General features: G+C 39.4%; 1 protein-coding gene across 3 annotated transcripts; it reads right to left on the bottom strand.

The window, feature by feature from the left end:
• Positions 1 to 1,002: 1,002 nt before the first annotated feature.
• On the bottom strand, positions 1,003 to 14,506 carry Fam229b (family with sequence similarity 229 member B). Of its 3 annotated transcripts, none has more exons than XM_036168573.1 (4): positions 14,407 to 14,506; positions 12,930 to 13,071; positions 3,952 to 4,090; positions 1,003 to 1,605 (listed from the first exon to the last, which is right to left on the bottom strand). In XM_036168573.1, exons 3-4 carry the CDS (start codon positions 4,074 to 4,076, stop codon positions 1,488 to 1,490), a joined length of 243 nt encoding a protein of 80 aa, XP_036024466.1. In that variant the 5' UTR covers positions 4,077 to 4,090; positions 12,930 to 13,071; positions 14,407 to 14,506; the 3' UTR covers positions 1,003 to 1,487. The 3 variants fall into 3 exon arrangements, 2 of the variants coding, with proteins under 2 accessions (XP_036024466.1, XP_036024465.1); XM_036168572.1 differs by lacking the exons at positions 12,930 to 13,071; positions 14,407 to 14,506 and adding exons at positions 5,743 to 5,902; positions 6,751 to 6,782; XR_004943167.1 differs by lacking the exons at positions 1,003 to 1,605; positions 3,952 to 4,090 and adding exons at positions 9,894 to 9,923; positions 10,902 to 10,948.
• Between the last annotated feature and the right edge of the window lie 32 nt (positions 14,507 to 14,538).

The following is a 14,538-nucleotide window of genomic DNA, read 5'->3' as shown; positions in this document are numbered from 1 at the left end:
GTTTACTTGGGGGACACTGGTGGGAGAGATGTGTCCCAGCTGCTGACAGTCTGGGACACAGGAAAACTTCAGCTACACATCTTTAGTCTCAGCATTTAGGAAGCAGAGACAGCAGACCTCTGAGGCCAGCCTGGTCCAGCCCAACCAGGGTTACATACCCTGTCTTGTAGGGAGGGGTGGAGGGAAGGATGCTTTACTATTTTCTTACATTTTTTTTTTTTTAAGAAAAAGTGTGAGCTGTTGTTAATTTTGTTCCTCTGAAAGCCTGTGTTATTTACTGCTGAGTTGTAAGGCACATTTCTTATGACATCATTGTTTCTTGATTTCTTCTCTTAACACTTGGTCACAATAAATGTCCCTGCAATCAGCCGGAGCAGTCTTCACCATTCACAGTCTAGCACCGCCCTCCCCCCCACCCCCACCCACCCACTCCCACCCCCCCCCCACTCCCACCCCCACCCCCCCACCCCCGATGGCAAGGACTAAGCGCTCAAGGTCCCTGTGTTAAAGGATCTTTTTAGCTTACAGTGTAACTCGGTGGTAGGGTACTTTCCCAGCATGTGGAAGACCCGGAGTAGGATCTCTAGGGGAAGAAAGGAAGGAGAGAAGAGAAGGAAGAAGAGAGAAAGTGAAGGAGGGAGAGGAAGGGGAGGGAGGGAAGAGAGGGAGGGAAGGATAGACAGGAAGGAGGCAGGGAGGAGAGGACTTTTTTTTTTTTTTTTTTTTTTTTTGGTTTTTCGAGACAGGGTTTCTCTGTATAGCTTTGCGCCTTTCCTGGAACTTACAGAGATCCGCCTGGCTCTGCCTCCCGAGTGCTGGGATTAAAGGTATGCGCCACCACCGCCCGGCTGAGGACTTTTAGCTATAGTTGAAGCAAGCACCTATCATTCCCACCCTTGGATGAGCTCTCAGGGACCCTCATGACACCTTTCCTGTATTCTTTTCCTACTGTTAGGCAACTTCCAGGCTAGATTTAGTTTTCTTTCTTTTGATAGACAACTGTTCTTAGGGATCACCTTGCGCCTCATCTATTTTCAAGCTTTGGTACAGTTATACTGTCTCTCTTCATACAGGTAGTTTGGACCTACAGAGTCAGGACTCAGAGCCCACATTTATGGATGACCTCTTCTCTTTAACTAATAAAAATTCAAATGCCTCTCAGCTCTGTATAAGCTCTGAGAATCTGGCATTATGACCACCATGGATCAGGTTTTATCTTGAATTTTCAGAACTAGTAATCTGTGAGCAAGATGATCTCTAAGGTACTTTGTAAGTGTGAAGTGTTCTGTCTTGTCAGATGTAACCAATGGCTTATCATCATGTGTGCCCTACTGAATACGTTGTTCGTTTTAATTAAAATCAGATATTCAGCTGTTGGCATCACCTGCGCAGCGCCTCCCCCTTTATTTGATTACCAGACAGACCGTAAGATGATGCTGGTCCATCACCCTTGACCTAGTCAACCCTCGACACAAGACTTAATGATGCTATTTGGGATGCATTTCCTTGCTGCTCGGTGCAGATGGCTTCCTCATTGTTGCATAGACGGTGATGGGAACATCAGTTATTGTCAGGCAATGACTTCCAGGGCATCTTCGGAGTTGCCTGAATAAGAGGGCAAATTATATGTAGTTAAGATACTAAATAGGAAATTATTTTCAAAGCAAAACATTTTAATATCTTTTCAACTGGCATATCTGAATAGAATGGCGGAAGTCATAAAGCCAGCACAGCTGCTTGACAAAGATCCAGCAGAGCTGAGCCACATAATGGCCGCCATGACACCTTTGGTTTTCATCTCCACCTGTTACATACTTGGAGGAATTTTAATATTTGTACAATTTGAGGATATTGGGTTGATGAAAAATTCCTTATGAATCATTTATGCCTTCTCCCAGGAAAGTCCTGAACATACCATCCCCCCACACACACGTTGAGGGAGATGTCCTTATTTACTTGAAGGTCTTCCTTACACCTTGGAGGTTGTGACACATAAAGAAGCCAGCGGTCTCTTCATGAGGCTATGAGATATTCTTGAAACACCTGTCCCTGTACTTACAGAGGAACAAGATATTCAAAACAAAGTAAACTTTAAAAGGTCAACAAGATCCGGTGGGCTAGAGGAGTTGACCACAGTTCAGATTACAAAGCTCTTTCCACTGTACACTCAGACAATTACGTGGCATACAACTCTGCCCTACATAGAGACATACTGATGAGCAAAGTATGGAGAGGAAAGGTGATAAAAGTATGGGGTGTCAGGACCTCCCTCTCTTAGAAGTTAGCTCATGCAGAGCCACTATAATGTCATATGACCAAGGAACAACAGAGTACCAGGATTAGACATACAGACAAATTCTACAGAGATATAAATGTGAACATTGATTGTTTTATGCCAGAATTTGACTAATAACTGCAGAAGCTTTGGCCTGAAAATTTTTCTTGGGCACTCTGACCAGCAAGAGTTAATAATACACTGCTTCGGACATGGCAAAATGCCCAGGGTGGTTGAAGATTTTGTTTTGGTCTAGTGTCCTTGAAGTAACCAAAGCTACCAGCCTGAGAACATGCTGTCATACATATGCCTCTAGATTCTCAAAAATTGGGTTATGGGGTTAATGAGTAAGAATGATAAATCTGTTTATTAATGATGTCAAAACTCTGTTCTGTCATAGTTTATTAATGATGACTAAAAGATGAGCAAAAGGAAGTGAAACACATGTCCAAAAACAAAAATGATATGATCTAGGTTTTGGAACATCATGAATGTATCCCTGCTTACTAAATTCTGTATAAATAAAGAAACACTCTGGCTGCTAGTCAGTCAGGCTGCAAGATTCTCCTGACCACCATGACCTGGATCACTTCCTTCCCCAGCCAACTCTTTACATCCTCTGCAGGACCCATCCCCCACCGGGATGGCTCCCGGCATTCAACTGTTTAAAAATCTCCCTGAGGCCTTCAAATGTCACAAAAAGCTATAACACGGAGGTTCTGATGAGATTCTACACTTACATATCAAAGAAAACATGCCTATTATCATATATTTAATTACAGGAAATTCATAAAAATGAAATTAACACTTGAGATGTTCATCTTCAAGGGTGTGCAGTAATTACTAAATGGCAAAAATGCATATGTGACTATAGTATGGAAATTAATTCAGACGTGAACCTTCAATCACTTTGGCTGAGTAATTTCAAAACTAGAACATTTGTGGGGTGAAAGTTAGCAGATTTAATGCTCAAATGTTGGTAGAATTTCAGAGTCAAAAGAACCCTTAAATGACACTAGTCTAAAATGTATCCAGTGACTGAGTTCCTTTTCTGATACTCCCACCAAATAACCAACCTTGGATATTTTAGCCAATTTCATCCATAAGTAACTCTAGCTCTTAACGTATTGATTTGAATAAGTTTAACTCTGTGACCTCCAAGACTCTAATCCACTGAGAGAATTAGCAGTGTATTCTTTGCAGTTTCGCTATGGTAAACAGCACAAGAGTGAGACAAATCCTGCTTACAATAAGCTTGCTTTAATTTCGTCCAAGTGATTTCTCCCATAGGAATCTCACTTCTGCCGTCTCAGCCAATGGTCTATCGAGTCCAGGTGACACTAAATCTGAGGTCTCTATCTTTTTCTTTATAGTTCTAGTCTCGTACCTAGAATAATTCCCTACCACATAATTATACTACTGGTTTGATGTTGATCTTGAGAATATAGACACAATCTAGATATAAAATTATGGAAGCAGGGGAAAGATTGGTCTATACTTACAAAGTTACAAAATATAGACTGTTAAATCTGGGCTCTGTTAGTACTAATTTAATAACAGCAGTGTTTGAATTCCCTGGTTTAATTTTTCTCTTGCTAATACTAAATGTCAGTTAGAGCTCCCATTGATGACGGCCAATTCCCATAACCTCCGTTGGCACAGTGAGTAGACTTCACCTATTGGGTGATGTCTCTTTCCCATTACAGGCAGCACTGGCACTCAGGCCTGGTTCTAGCCCAATTGAAGAATCTCCTCCTTCCACTGGAAACCTCCTTGGCTGGGTCCCAAACCGAAAAGGCATAATTCACTGGAATCCTAGAATACGAAGTTAAAATAATGATGGTGCTTATATCAAAGATAAGTTGACATTTTTAATTCTACAATTTTGTAATATGTATACAAAAACTTTCAGAAGGTGGCATCTGAAAAATCTGTAAAATACTCTATTATACAAATATCCCTTGTAAACAAGTTAAAGTCTTATAACAAACTCAAAATAACCCCTCATAGTATAAGCAAACTGTGCCTATGTTGTAGTTAGCCTATGGTTAACAGTGATGTCTCCACTATGGGGAAAGAAAAGATCAAATTGCCTTCCCATGATTATTGAAATCAGCAAGCTTGAGTCCTCATTCTCTACCCTTCCAAGCCTCTCCACTAAGGCTTTCTTCAAGTAGAATTTCATGCCCATCCAGATACCTTCAGATAATCCTTTTGTTCCTGAAACCATGTAGTTCACCCACTCCCTATAGTATAGTGCATTAGTTAAGCATTGGCTTTGGGAGGGTTGGGTTCATGAGTTAACAGTCCAATATGATTCATCCCACCATCATGATCTTAGTGAAAACACTCAGCTTGTCTGTATTACCAAAGGGTAATGATATTACCTGCTTTCAGATAACAGTAGGTTTAAAGGAGATAAATCATGTAAAATACAATGCCTGACACATAGTAAGTGCTCAGTCAATAACTATTATTATTTAGTAGATGCTGAACATTAGTAAACACAAATGTAAATGGGAAACATTAAATATATGCAACACACATACACAAATTCATTATTACCTACTGTTTCCTGTGCCTGGAACCCACAACTCACTGCTCCTACCTTTTACTAGCTAGTGTGAACTCATCCACTAAATTTAAATTTACATTTCCCTTTCTTAGAGAAAGAACTCTTCCATAACCCTGATTGTCTATGTCTTCACAGAACTCTCTTTTTGTTTTGTAATAATTCAGGATTTCACAACCAGAGTGCTATAGACATTTGAGAGATCACATGATTCTAATCTGGAGAAAGTTAGACTCTCATAGGCATTGCAAAATGTTCTTCAGTAGTCACCCACTAGATGTCAGCAACAACATTCTCCCAGTGTTTTGACAGTTTAAAAAAGAAAAGGAAAGAAAGGAAGGGAGGGAGAGGGAGAGAGAGAGAGAGAGAGAGAGAGAGAGAGAGAGAGAGAGAGAGATCCCCAGATATCGCCAAGTATTTCCTGGTAAAGAGAGAAGCAAAAATCCTCCTGTTGAGAAGACCTGGCCTAATTATTATAATAAATGTTTGTATTAAATACAAAAAATTGTAATAAATATCCTCAACCATTCTTTGTCCATCTTTGTCACCATTTAATCCTTTATAGCTAAAGTTTGGGCACACAGTGAACATTTAATAACTCTATCTTGAATAAATTTACATATCTTCAACTATTAATTCACAAGGGATAGGAAACATGAAAATGTCTTAATTTCTTATACCTAGTAGTCTATTCATAATAAATAAATATTCATTGGAAGTAATAATAAACTAAATTATTTAGTTCTAAGAATCTGATTAGTAGACTGTGGCCATTATCAAGAAAGGGGATCTTATTCAAGATTATCTTATATAAACACAATCACCTGTGGGTTGCTGTAACTAGCTGTGTAAACATTAAGCTTTAGCTACCTTGCTCAAGGAAACATGGACTTACCAAAATAGGCTCAGTCTGATTCCTGTAGAGGTGAATAAATGAATTGCTTTGACCGACTTTCCATAGAAGGCTAGACTTGCCAAAGGAATGATGATCAAATGTTCCAGTGACCCCCAGAAATTATGACATCAGAAGATTCTTTCTCATAGCTTTCTGCCTGCTAATGAATCAAGCATCTCAGTTCATAGCTCTGTGACAAGATGAATGCTCAACAAAAACTAAGGATTTGGGGTTGGGGATTTAGCTCAGTGGTAGAGCGCTTGCCTAGCAAGCGCAAGGCCCTGGGTTCAATCCTCAGCTCAAAAAACTAAGGATTTTAGCTTTGTTCTTGTCAGTGGCTTACTTTCAACATTGCACATCTTAGTCCATGAAGACATATAACAAATCAGTCCGCATAAAGCCACACTCCTGGCTCCTCCCACCTTCTATACCATTTCCTCTTCATCCTCACTCCCGACTTCTTGTAACAATAAACAGCAAGTCATCCAGTCTGTCTATACCGTTCTCCCACCTCAGAATCATGAAACTCAGACCCAAGCTTTCTCTGTGTTAGCAGCTAAAAGGCTGAGAAGAGATTCTGTCTCTTCTTGCCTGGAATTCTTCAGGTCCTGGGCCATTTCTTGTCATGCCTGGATCATCTCTTTTTCCTGTTTCATCCAGACAGCCTTGAAATTCCCAAACGGAGGGAATGACGGCTGCCAGGGGAAGACTACATTCTGTCCGCTTGTTCTGTGGCTCCTTGCCCTAGAGCTTCTTTTCTGGTGACCCTGTCTTAGGAGTCCTGTCTCCGCCGGTTCTAGGCTTCTGTAGCCACCGCTGACTCACTCACCGTCTGCCCTACTTGGCAGTGATTTAGTGTACCCTTAAGACAGACAATACTCTTCAAGTTTAGGAAAGTCCTGGTAACCACAAATTATACTCAGTCCCCTCTGTTGTGCTTCAGAACTTAAGTTACAGAAAACTGGCATCTTATCTAGGAATGAAGTTTATGTTGGACAAAAATCTTACCTCTATCTTCTTTCTCTTACGAGGATTATCTGTAAATATATTGATCACAAGTTTATCTTAGAGAAAACTACGTTTAGCTTACTGTGCCACAGTCAGACAACTGAAATAATTGCTGCCCATTGTTAGCTAACAAACGAATAACATCTTAAGATGGCAACAAAAAACAAAAAAAAGCTTAAGTTGGTGTGTTTGAGACAAGATAACACTGGAAAGGTGGGCTTTTGACAGGATGTTAGCACTGAAACTCTAAGCAGATCACCAAAAGTTTGTATGTAAAATGGCATTAAAACCATAAAGTAAAGTATCTTCGAGGCAACTATTCTTTAACTACTTTTAGTACTGTTTTAGTGGTTTGACACTAACTGTGTAGTTTCCCTCTGCAGTTAGTATAATGGAATCAGACAACAGATTTATTATTGGTGAAAATTGGCAACACTAGGCAACATATCCGAAGACCAAGTGGGTTTGCTCTACAGCAGCATCCACAAAGCAATGCATACCTAAGCATAAACAAAGAATAAAAAGAATGCTGAAATCTCTAAATATGCTCTCTTGACCACAAGCCCCAAATAGTGATCTTTAAATAACATATTCATGAAATACAAGAAAAGATTATATCGTAAGAAAACACTCCCATTATTATACTTCATTCATCCTTCCAACAATTTTTTTCCTGAGACTCTACCATGAGCCACACTATGTTAAATGATAAGAAGAATGAGCAAAAACAAACAGTTTCTGCTCTAGTGGAGTTTGGAGATTAGATAAATTCTTGATGAGAATAGCCAATCTAAAGTAAAAGATAAACAGGCATTAACTACATAGAAGCAGGTGGGGCAAAGACATCTGGTTGGTTAGGAAAGGAGTGAATAGCAGCATATGCAAAGGTCCTTTGCCAGTAAGAAAAACACAGATCTGAAAGGCTGGTAAAACACTGCATAGAAGTGTAGTCCAAGAGATAAGCACAGCTCTATCCTTGAGGAGAAGGGAACCCAGTGAAAGACTTTAGTCTGTTTTATGAACAGAGCCTATCAAAGAATTCTAATTTCTCAGGACATGAATTTCATTGATTTGTTAAAAAATTTTGTTATTTCTATGGATTTGATCTCTACTCCAATCTTTTTTAAAATTTACTTATTTTTATTTTATACGCATTGCTGTTTTGCCGTGAATGTTGGATCCCCTGGACCTGAAGTTACTGACAGTTGTAAGTTGCTATGTGGGTGCCGGGAATTGAACCCAGGTACTCTGGAAGAACAGCCAGTGCTCTTAACTGCTGAGCCCTATCGTCAGTCCCCTCTACTCCAATCTTATGATTTCCCTTTTCCTGGTTTCTTCTCTCTCTCTCTCTCTCTCTCTCTCTCTCTCTCTCTCTCTCTCTCTCTCTCCCTCTCCCCTTTTTCTTTCTCCTTTTTTCATTTTGTTTTGTTTTCAGACAGGGTCCCTCTATGTAACCCTGGCTGTCCTGGAACTTGTTATATAGACTAGGCTGGCCTAGAACTCAGAGATCACCTGATCAGGAGTGCTGGGATTAAAGGCTTATGCCACCACACCTGGCTTAATTTGCTTTTCTTATTTTCTGGCTTCTAAAGGTGGAAATCCAGTCATTGATTTAGGACCTTCCATCAGTTCCAGCAGATTTAAGTCTATAAATTTCCAACAAAGAACTACTCTACCTGCACTTACAAATGTTAAAGGTTTGTACTTTTCCTTCAGTTAATTTTTCCCTTAATTTTTTAATACATATAAAAGTAAAAATCTGGTGTTTCTACACTTGTCTACAACGTAGCATTTGGGAGGTTGAGGCAGGGTAATCCCACATTCCAGGCCAGAGAGACCCTGACTCAAAAACCAAACAAAATAATTGTCCTTTGTTTTCTCCTTTAACCTATGAGTCATTTATATAATTTTTCAAATATTCTATTTTTTTATAAATTTACCTACAATGCTGGTGTATTTCCATGTATTCTCTACATTATTTCTTGTACTTTACTTTTGAGATTGCTTTAAGTTTTATAGTATACATTTTTAAATTTTTTATGGACTTCCTTCCAATGACTGTATACCAATTCATATTGTAAAGGAATCTAATAAAGGTATATTTTATTTGTCCTCTATTGCCATACATAATAAAATATAAATAAATACAAAACTAAAATTAAAATTTAATGCTTTTATTATTATATATTTTACTTGTACCTATACTGTGAATGATGTAACATATCAATGTTCATTTAGCAATTATCTTTTGGGGAAATATTTTTAATATAATAGGTATAGTTTATACTTATTATTTTCAGTATTTCCTACAACACTAAGTAGGCCCAGGTTTTCATCCAGTATTCCCCTTTGCCTGTAGGTTTTCACTGAACAGGGCTGATGTGTGGAATATACTCAGGTTCTGGATCCCTCTAAGTTTTGCACACTATTTCCACTGGGAATTTTCAAACCTGACAGTTTTCTGTTGCTTGCTTTAGTACTTTCCAGATTTTGCTCCACTATTTCCTGACTTTCATTTATTCCAAAAGTCTGATATGGCCAGGTGTGCTAGCTTGTGCCTTTAATCTCAGTACTCGGGAGGCAGAGGCAAGCAGAGCTCTCTGAGTTCAAGGCTAGCCTGGTCTACAGAGAGAGTTCCAGGACAGCCAAGGCTGCATAATCAGATATTATTCTTTTTACCTCCTGTTTACTAATGTTCTTGTTTACTAATTTTTTCATCTGTGGCCCTTTCTTAGTCTGTTTTAACTGACTGAATTTTTTTTATCTAGTCACAGACGTCATCTTTGCATACTGGGAAGTATTTATTTGAATGCCAGACAATGAAAATCTTACATTGCTGAATAATTTTAATTTTTAGTCTTCTAAGTCCTTTTAAATTTTCGTCTGGGACCCAGAAACCCAGTTGTCGGAAAACTGGTTTATGCTTTCTTAGGCTCCATCACCAGAACCTTTCATTAGGACTAACCTGTCTGCTGCTCAATGATCTGTGGATTATAAGGAGTCTTTGTTCAAGGTGATGTGAGTGTGAACCATAACCAACCATGTAAATTAATTTGCTATATTGAATACTAATTGGCATTTTAAAAACAGAAGAAATCCTGGGTTGGGGATGTAGCTTGGTGGTGGTAGATCACTTGCCTGGCATGCACAAGGTCCTGGGCTCAATTCCAGTACTGGAAGGAGAAAGGAAAAAAAAAAGTCCTGTCACTCACAACAACATGAAGGAGCCTCTGGAATACATTATGTTAAAGGAAGTACACAAGGCACAAAGATACAAACACTACATGTCTCACTTATGTGTGGGAGCTAAAGGATTAAGGAAGAGAGGAAAATGGTGGTTACCAGAGGGGAAGAAGATGGGGAGTAAAGAGATCTTCAAAAGGCATAACGTTTTAGTAGGTAGAAAAAGAAATTTTAGAAATCTACTGAATAACATGGTGATTATAGTTAATATGTTCCAAGTTGATAACAAATTTCAGGTATTCTCACTATAAAAAAGTTTAAGTATATGAGGCAATATATGTAAATTTTATCATCCCATAATGTAAAAACATACCAACTGTATTCAGTAAATGTGTACAATTATTATTCATCGATTGAAAATGAACCAGCAATGGACCAAATAATGGCATCCCATCAGCCTAGGTGTCAGACAGAGGACCCTGAGTGACATATGTCATATGCAGAAGATGAACATTTGTTCTTAGATACCACTGAACTGTTAAGGCTGAGTCTTACAGTTATTGTATCTACAATATTGCAAAGTTTATTCTGGTTTTAAACAGACTTAGGTCCAAACTTAGGTACTACTACAGGCCACTACACATTACTCATCAGCAGCAGTTGACAAGAGTCTGTTATTGAAAGCTTATAGGGTAGTGATCTACATTATACATAGTAGAGGAATAATCTTCCTTTTTGAGGCACGGTCACACTATGTCGCCCTGGCTGGCCTAGAACTCCCTCTGTAGTCCAGGCTGGCCTCAAACTCAGAGATTCATCTGTCTACCTCCCATATTTCAAAATTATAGGCAAGTGTTACTATTCCCAGCCTTGGGGGGAAAGTATAAAGCGAAGTGTAATGACCTGTAATGCAGAGCATCTAGCTAATGGATTTAAGTGCTGTAAGAGAGGTTGGAAGGCAATCTTACCAACATGGTGTCTGCTACTGACTGTCAAGTCACACAAGGGATGGATTCTGAAATGACAGTGTCCAAGAATGTGGATAAGTGACAAAAATCAAATTTTATTTAAATGACAACTTGGGAAGCCATAAAAGTATAATTTCATCTGAACATATATTCTCCTTACAACCCTGTAGAGGTTTTTCAGTGACATCCAGTACTGAATATGTTTGATTGTGGCTTCTTAAACTGTGGGGTCATGTAACCAAATGAAATATTTAACAACCATCCGAGGTTTCTAAACACAGAACAACTGGAAATTAATTATATAACGAACTTGTCGTGTATCTGGCAGTGCCTGCCTATCATGTACCATGTAATTTCACTGTAGTCTTGGTTCTGAGCACACAGATGCACACTGCACTACTCACACTATCAAGACACACAATGCCAGAAAGGCCTCAGCTCAGGTTTGAGATTGTGAGTTATTAATTGTATTGTCTCTACTGTACGTGCAAAATTTTCTGCTTTTTATAGAAACACAGTGGTTTAATTATACAAAACAATGATTTTTAATATTTTCCTACTGTCATCCATCAGCATGTATCAAATGAATGAATTTTTGGATTGTACCATGTCAGAATGTGTGACTTCTAAAATTGATGTTTCAGTTGCTGACTTTAATTTCAATTTTTTTTTAGATTCATTTATTTATTATGCATAGTGTTCTGACTGCATTCCAGAAGAGGGCACCAGATCTCATTACAGATGGTTGTGAGCCACCATGTGGTTGCTGAGAATTGAACTCAGGACCTCTGGAAGAGCTGTCAATGTTCTTAACCTCTGAGCCATCTCTCCAGCTCCCTTAATCTCAATTTTTAAAGTAATTAAATGAGCTTTGCCTTGGGATTAGGACAGAATTTCTCACAATTGCTGAAATACTACAGATAATTATGAACAAGTGATGTTCCCTGTTCTAGGTCAATCAAAGCAACCTAATTTGCTTTTCTTCACCTCACTCCGTATTTCTTAGCCAGAAACCTAAAGAATTACTTATTCTGAAAACTTAGTAACCTAACCAAGACATAGTTATTGATGATGATTGCTCTACAGAAATATTCCTGTGGAATATGGTGCATCCTTTTCATCCGTTCCTTCATTGTTTTATATCATTAAGTATATTTGTCCTTGTGTATTCTGTGCTCTCTATTTCAGGAGTATTTATTAATCTTATGCTGAGCCATTTTGCCTCCCCCATGAATATTAGTTTTGTTTTGTTTTGTTTTGTTTTGTTTTGTTTTCGAGACAGGGTTTCTCTGTGTAGCTTTGCGCCTTTCCTGGAACTCACTCTGTAGGCCAGGCTGGCCTGGAACTCACAGAGATCCACCTGGCTCTGCCTCCCGAGTGCTGGGATTAAAGGTGTGCGCCACCACTGCCCGGCAAAAATTATTTTTAATAGCTTCAAACGTTTCACCTTTCCCTCCGCATTCTCTGTGATTACTTCAAGCCTTTCCTCCTCCAGTAATCTGATTTCATTCCTCTAGACTGCTTTTTCCATGACTTTAAAACTTGTTCATTAATCCTTAAAATGTCTTTAATCGATTTCCTTATTTCTTTTATCTCAATTCAGCCTGTATTCTTCAATGAATTACTTTAGCGTCTTGTTCATATTCCTACATTGTTCCACAGGGCAGTTTACTCGTGTAAATTCTCTTTTCTCCTCAAGTTAGATTTTATCTTACATCATGTGCTCCATCCATCTTAATATGTCATCTTCCTTCCCTTCCTCCTCCTCTTCCATTTCCCTTCCTTCTTTCTATATCACTGACTTTTTCTTCTGCCGATAGTTAACACGTAAAATCTCGTTGAATCTATCACTTCTATGTATTAGTCAGTTATTACTCTGATACAATTGTACCCCAAAATCTCAATGACTTCATAACAAAAAATGTCTTGTTTGTAAGACGGAAGACAATCCGCCATTAAGCTGCTTCCATCTTGCTAAGTGTGCAAGCCCTACGGTCCTGGTGAGACTAGAGTAGAAGGCTGCCTCACCTGGCTAGTAAGCAGACGCATCTGATTCACTCCAGACTGAAGTTATCCGCGATCTCGGAAGGGATCTTTCTTACACCTCCTTGCTGATGTGCGGCTTCTGGAGAATGATGGGAACTACACCACCGGCCGAGCTCTGCAAAGGCTAGAATACCAAGTGAGTTGGCACCTGAATCACATGATTCAGCCCAATCACAGCACAACGTACCTATTTGTCTAAGCTTTGGAAGCCCCAGATTTGAGGATTTCAACATTAAGACCCAATGTGTCTGACTACACCTTGACCATTTCCCAATAAGCAGGAAAGAGTAAATCAGGCAATTTCAAAGTTTCCTTGGCTAAAATCTGCCCCTTAATTACAGGAGATGTAAGAACTAAGGTGTAAGACATCCAAACAACAATATGAAAAGGCCTCAGCAATATAAACAACCTACTACAACTTCAAAATGTATAACAAACTATTATTTATCTTGTTGGCAGGATAAGGTGTTCTAACCAACCACCTGTTGGGGCTCATATCACCAACACATTAATAGCAAGTATAACTTCATTTTTGTTCAATCAAGCCTAAAGGTTTTGTAGTTTCTCAGAATTTTTGTGGAAAAACATTAATTTCATTAAAGTGCTAGAGTTCTTGGGTTTTTGTGTGTGCGCACGGGTGTGGAAACAAGGTGTGTTTTCCTTAATCATTCTTCATCTCGCTTTTTTAAGACATTGTCTCCAACTGAACTTGGAACTCACAGATTCAGCTATATTCCAGGGATCCTCTCTTCTCCCCTCTTCCAAGGCCAGAGTTACAGACTTCCAGTTTCTTTGGAAGTGCTGGGGATCTGCATTTAGGTCCCCATGCTTCTGTGGCAGGCATTTTACTGACTGAGCCATCTCTCCGGCCTAAATTCTTAATTTAGTTGTTAATTGCAATCTCACTTAATTTACTCAGTAAAAATTCAGTTTCTGGAAATAACTGAATTTTTTCAAACTTTGCGCCCCCATCCCTGCATTTTTTTTTTTTATCCCGTCTGTGTCGTACATACATCAAATGCCTTAACGTTGAACCCATCTCTTCTATCTTACACCCTTGCCCACTGACTATTACTGCTCTCCTGGTCAGTGCTACTAACATTTTAGGTCATGTCTTTTGAGTGCATCGTGTGTGTGTCTTCAATGACGTTGCCGGCTGTCTGAAGATGGATTTATGTCTTAATTGCTTTTTAATTCTCCAGAAACCTTAGAAGTTAGTTTGAGGAGTATACCGCGTTGGCCTCTAAAAGCGGTGCCACTGGGTCAGGTGTACCTAGCTCCGGTTGTCTGGGGTTTCTCTGCGCTCCTCCACATTCGTTTTCTGTTAGAAAACGACACTAGAGCAACAACCCAAGGAATCTGACCCACACGGCCCTGGCTGTTGAGACTGTGAGCCTCTCGTGGCCCGTGATCAGTTTTGAAGACCCTTATTTAAAATGCCACTCCGAAACCTAGTTACCCGTCAGTTTCCGGGGCCTCCGGAGCTGCGGATGCCCAAGGATGTTGTCAAGGCAGCTAGGATTTCCCTGCCGGAGGCCTAGTCGCTATGGTAACGGCAAGCCGCACCTGCGCTTGCGCGGAAACCCCCCAC

This window comes from Onychomys torridus, chromosome 19 (genome assembly GCF_903995425.1).
Source record: "Onychomys torridus chromosome 19, mOncTor1.1, whole genome shotgun sequence".
Lineage (NCBI taxonomy): Eukaryota > Metazoa > Chordata > Mammalia > Rodentia > Cricetidae > Onychomys > Onychomys torridus.
This window is presented reverse-complemented; position numbering and strand designations above follow the sequence as displayed.

What these genes read in the sequence shown, in the direction of transcription:
- Fam229b (XM_036168573.1), bottom strand. Translation starts at nt 4,076, where the DNA reads ATGCCTTTTCGGTTTGGGACCCAGCCAAGGAGGTTTCCAGTGGAAGGA. An exon ending in AAAGAGACATCACCCAATAG is followed by an intron (nt 1,606 to 3,951) that starts GTGAAGTCTACT and finishes CCTCTTATTCAG; the next exon opens with GCAACTCCGAAGATGCCCTG.